General features: G+C 30.3%; 1 protein-coding gene across 3 annotated transcripts in view; it reads right to left on the reverse strand.

Moving 5' to 3' along the window:
- Positions 1-5,961, reverse strand: part of LOC106460232 (protein alan shepard-like) — a 117,457-nt gene that overhangs the window by 19,164 nt on the left and 92,332 nt on the right. For 2 of the 3 annotated variants that reach the window (XM_022386896.1, XM_022386897.1), the window contains one exon: positions 3-158. In XM_022386896.1, coding sequence (XP_022242604.1) covers positions 3-158 — 156 coding nt within the window. Of the gene's footprint in view, positions 159-5,961 lie in introns of all 3 variants that reach the window. The other variant, XM_013919917.2, reaches the window with a different exon arrangement.

Here is a 5,961-nt window from a genome sequence, read left to right on the forward strand (position 1 = left end):
CTTGCAAAACCCACACCTCGAGAAAACATGTTGCTGTCTCGAAGAATTCTAGTAGAAATGACAGTACCATATGAAGATAATAGCTTTTCAAGGTCTGTTTCTGTGAGCTCCAAAGGTAAATTTGCAATGTAAAGATTGGTAGGATCCTGTTCTTGTTGCTGCAAAACATTTTAATAAATTTGAGTATTATGGACATAAAACTACATCAAGCATCAAACAAAGCAAAATATTTTTTCAGGAAGTCATAAAAAGTTGATAAAACTTCTTATCCATCTCTCTTACTTTATTACATTATATTTAATTACAAATTGTGTCCAATAAAATTCCTTATCATGCTAAAAGTTTTGCTAATATGCAACATTGTTTTAATGTAGTTTTGTATTAGTTTCAAGCATGTTTCCCGAATTTTAACATACTACCTTGGGCAAAAAGTACACAAAAAAATGTACCAAACCGAATTTGCAAACTTTGCCAGACAGTTCACATTTATGAGTTTTTAAAATTGAGCATTAATACAGTTCTGTTTAGCATAAAGTGTCAAAAAAGTTTGATAAAACATTTTGCTTTAAGTAATGTACAAGAACTTAAATATTTTAACACCAGAAAAGAAATTAACTATTTTAATTCATTAAAGCACAGACAAACAAAATACTCGGAAATTTAATAAAAAAACAATAAGTTGAATGTGTAATAATTAATGTAATAATTAAATTGTTAAAAATTCTATAATTGAACACAATTTGTTGAAATTCACTTTCTTTGGAAGATAAAATATGCCTGTATTCTTTTTTTTTTTATCTCGGAGTAATTTCATCCAATTAATTCTATTTACATACACAATGTAATTTAAGTGGAATCTGAATGAAAGGATTTCCTAGTCTCTATCTTGAATTTGAAATTCCATTAAACTAACCTAATTCATTAAGTCTGAACTCACGAAATGCTTAATGGTCTTCTATACATTATTTAGATAAACTTATTCTCTATAAATCATTTCTGTCATCCTCATTGTATCATTTTAAACTTTTTATAATATTTTCAATTTAGCTAGTTGTTCTTGCTCGAGAAAAACCTTTGCAAAATGCCAATTAGCCAAAACATAAAGCTATTTTCCAAATAAAATAACAAGTTACTGGCACAAGAAAAATGTTAGTATACAACATGAGCTTATTACTCCACTTTTTTTTTGCAATCTTTTATGGATATGGCCATTGTAACCTCAACTCAGATACAATCATAAATGTTACAGGCCATTATCTTTATTCAACTAGAAACCCCAACACAATAATGAAATTAGAAATTATATATATTGCTAGCTTAGAGAAATGAAATAAAACATTTAAAAAGAAAATCGAAATTTAACTCTTATTTTCTTTTACACTGCTATTAAGTTAATGCATAAATACTAATGTGATACTTTCTTTAAATATAATTGCAAGGTCCTTGACACAGGGCCTAGTAAACCAAAGTTTATTAGATTGTGGGGAAAGTTCATGTAGCTACATGTACATTATCTAAACTGGTATTGCTAGCAAAAAAAAATCAAAATAGAAATTACTAAAAAAATTAATATTCTTTGAAAGTACGAAAATGGTACTTAAGAATGTATGAAATTATTAATAGGTTTTACATAACAGGATTTCAAACCCATTTGACAACACAAAATATTAAGTTCTTAATACTCTAATGTACTAGTCTTAATTTCCGTATCAGAACTGTGTGCATTTAAATCAGGTCTTCACAAGTGAGCTTTTCAGATGTAACACTGAAAAAATATGTCCATTTAGCATTATGCAACAACAGGCACTATGCAATTAATTTCAGTATCGATGTGTAAGGAATTGTACTTCAATTTACGTTACTTAAAATGTACTGGTGCTGAACAAGCAAAAAGATATATGTATATACCTTAAGCTGAGAAACATTCCATAAACACCGATTATTATTATTTGTTTTAAAACACTTGATATCTCTTCCATTTATTTTGTATTTAACAAAATTAAAATAAGGCTTGATTTAAGTAACAAATACAGTAAGAAGTCAGTGACTTGAGTACAGTACATATATAATTTAGGTAGCTTTTTCTATCAAAGATATCCAACAGATAAGGTTCATGTCTAAACAGACTGGCCACAGGTTTTCACAGTTTAGACTCTGTCATCATGATGATCTGTTCTAGATGACTTCTTATTTTAAATATACATTATGACTTCATAAAAACAAGATATTTAACTTTTGAAATTGCAACTATTTTGCTTTGTCATACTACCCGTTTCCTAGTAGAACTAGAATATAACTGCAAATTGCAGAGGCTTCCGTTAACCACAACTAGAATATAACTGCAAGTTACAGAGGCTTCCTTTAACCACAACTAGAATATAACTGCAAGTTGTAGTTGTGGTTAACGGAAGCCTCTGGAATATAACTGCAAGTTGCAGAGGCTTCCATTAACCACAACTAGAATATAACTGCAAATTGCAGAGGCTTCCATTAACCACAACTACCTCTAATTTCTATATTAAATCCTGTAAAACTGGTGTGTCAGATTATTAAAAATGCATGACTAAACATACGAATATTGTTATTAACTAACATCTTTATGCAGTTTTTATAACCCATTTTAACTTTCTGATAAAATGAGCGCTATATGACATGATCACAAACCTCATCTAGCTTTTCTCTGTACATAAAATTTAGTAGTATTAGTTGAAAAATTTAAACTTTTCATTAGAATTTATTTCTAAAGTGTTAAACAAAAGGATTTCCAGGTGTTTCAGTTGTGTTATAGTATCAGAGACACAAGTGTTCAAAACTAGAAGTTAAAGTTTATCAGCAGAACTCTCAAAAATGTACACTTGGAATGACAGTAAATAAGCTTAACCATTTCTTCAACGATCTTATTGAGATAAAACATATAAAATTTTAATTATAGCTTACTTTATTTTTATATTAATTCTAAAACCTTACAACTGGATAACACATCAAGGACATCTTGAAGACTCGAGCTGTAGATCTGCACAATTTGGTAGATTCCTTTATCTATTTAGGGCAAATCATTTTGTACAAATACTTCACATGTCTACTACATAATTAACTGAAGATTTTTCACTTTAAGGAATGCTGAGTTTACTCTTACGATAACAGAAAATTCATGCAGTGCAGTACTTTCCATGAATTCCTGTGAATGCTATTTCGAGAGTTTTTTTTATAACTCCTTCAATAAATGGCATATCACTATTTTTGTATGTCACATGAGAAATTTGGAAAGAATTGGACTACAATATAATATTTTCAAATTTAGTAGAAATAATTCTGTGTTATACCATGTCACATAATTTCATTTCCTTACAATAACTATATTAAACCTCTGGTTACCCCACTGCTTTGTACACGCTCTCTTCGTGGCTCTCGATTGGCTAACATGTATAACCTATATTTTTGTCTGTGGTATAATACAGATCATTATCTAACTGAAATTACTTAACAAAAATGTGATGATATGTTATCAATTTACTATAATGAATGTTTTAACTAATACTTTTCAAATGTATTTCAAAACTTCCCTCATTACCCAGTTGAGTCTCCCTGTCACGCTAATTCCTCTTTCGAAGAAGTGGCCATATTTAGGCCTCGCATCTGTAGGATCAGGTCAAACCCCTTAGCAACTACAAATGGGGAAAGGGTGTTAAAGCTGTTGACAGGGGCCGTTTACAACCTCTGTCCATTTTTTGAACATGAAGCACTGCTAACATAATCCTAAAAAGTGTAGAATTAAATGTTTAATGGATAATTTAAACTATAATTACCATCTTAATGGAAGAAACACAACTATAGAAGAAAAGTATCATGGTGTTTTTGTCAATCAGTCTCTTTGCCTTCCAGCAAATAGGATTTGGGGTTATATCTATGGGAATTTTACATGCATAACCATGGATTCATGATTAGGACACATTAAGAGTGTTGTTTTTCAGTCCTGGCTCCTACTTTAAAAATGACATTGAGTTGTACAAAAGGGTTCAAAGGAGATATAGAGGATAATTTCCTGAGATGGAAGTGCTATCACTTGAGGACAGGTTACAGCACATAAAATGATCTTCCCCAATTGAAGTGTTAAACTTTATTAATGAAATACATATAGCTGATGCATCATATTTTTTTTTGTGTATGTGTTTAATGAAATGAGTGGTAGAACTAGTGGGCAAAGATTTAAGATTTGACAAGTTAGTAGTAGTCTTTTCAAACAGCTTTTAGAATAGGTTGGGAGAGTTAAAGAAAAAGTGTGACAAGTGCTTTAAAAAATCAGGGCTGGATATAGAAAGATGGCTTGTTGATGAACTGAGTGGGACAGTGAAGATGGGCCAAAGGTCCCATGCTGCTCCTGAAATGTCAATGTTATGTCAGTTCACCCAAAATCATCAGAAAGTTTCAATCAAGAAGTTTTCCTTGTATACTAAGCCTAAAGTACGTAAATGCATTTTACATACAACTGAAGTATAAAGTTACTATATTTCATTCATGATATGGTGGTTTTTGTGATGAAGAAGAAAAAAACTGAGAGGAAGAGAAGTGAAACAGAATAAATAAAGCCTTCAACTCTGGATGAACATGAAATTAAATGCTTTGAGTGTTAAGTAAACTCTCTCTCTTCTGTCTTCTTTTCATTTTTAACATAAAATTATACTTTTATTAATGAATGATGAATCACAGGTCATGAAATTTTCCTGCATACATAGTAGATTATCAGCTGTATAAATCATTATCTTGAAGTAATTCTCATAGAATCAAAGATAACATAATAACTTGGTTCTTCAAGCTTTCAAATATGACAACTTATTTCTTGATAAGAGAATTGGAAAGAAATAAAGAAACAATGGCCATAATACCATCCATGAATCTACTCCATTTCTATGTACAAAGGAACTTTGCTTTATCTTATTTACTTTGAACTCATCGCAATCTACAATGGAAATTGTAATTATGATAGACAAGACCATCCATATTGGATACTTATAAGACTAATGACTCTGAAATAAAGATTAAAAGAAAACACTGGAAGCTGAAGGAATGATTCAAAACCCAATTAACTGGAAGACACAGGGTTCCACAAATTATAAAACTACTGCCATGGGAAAAAAATTGAAAATATTTTATGAATAGTGTGAGAAACCCCACATCAAGTTGTTATAAATGGATTACCCAAACTTACCTTAATACCATAATACAAATCAATACTAGAAATAAATGACTTTATAACACCAAAATGTTGTTTTTATTTAGTTGGTCACTCAACATTTCACTTTATAGCTACTTCAGGAGCATTCCACTAAAACACAAACTGTAGCTGACAATTTTAGTTGAATGCTCCTGAAGTAGCTATAAAGTGAAACATTGAGTGTCCAATTAAATAAAAACAACATTTTGGTGTTATAAGGTCATTTATTACTAGTATCAAAATGTCTTCTATACACTAATGTGCACTACAGAAATTGAATAAAGAAAATGCATAGTTACTGGAAAAGTAAAATTTCAATTAACACAATATCTGCCACATGATAGGGAATCTAATAAAGTTAAGAAAAAACAATTTGACCAAGAAGATAAAATACAACAATAAAAAGAAACACACAGGTTAACTCACTCATGGGTCAAAGCAGCATGACTTTTCATGACCATAACAACAGCAAAAAAAAAAAGAGGGCAAAATTAATAATTTAGAATTGAAAAGATGTAAAGATACTGAGAGATGGCATATTATAGCAACAAAACACATGGATGGAAAGATTCCAAGCTTGATGGGTCTTTACCAGTTATCTCTACTGATACCTACAAATGAATTTACACAATGGAGTATGATTTTCAACCACAAGGGTAGTAGGAAATCAATGATGGAAATTAAAAATCTATACAGTAATATGTAATCTATTAAAGTAAAAACAATTTTTAACAACAAAAAGGGATAGG

The sequence above is a fragment of the Limulus polyphemus genome, unplaced genomic scaffold (assembly GCF_000517525.1).
Source record: "Limulus polyphemus unplaced genomic scaffold, Limulus_polyphemus-2.1.2 Scaffold731, whole genome shotgun sequence".
NCBI classification, from domain to species: Eukaryota; Metazoa; Arthropoda; class Merostomata; order Xiphosura; family Limulidae; genus Limulus; species Limulus polyphemus.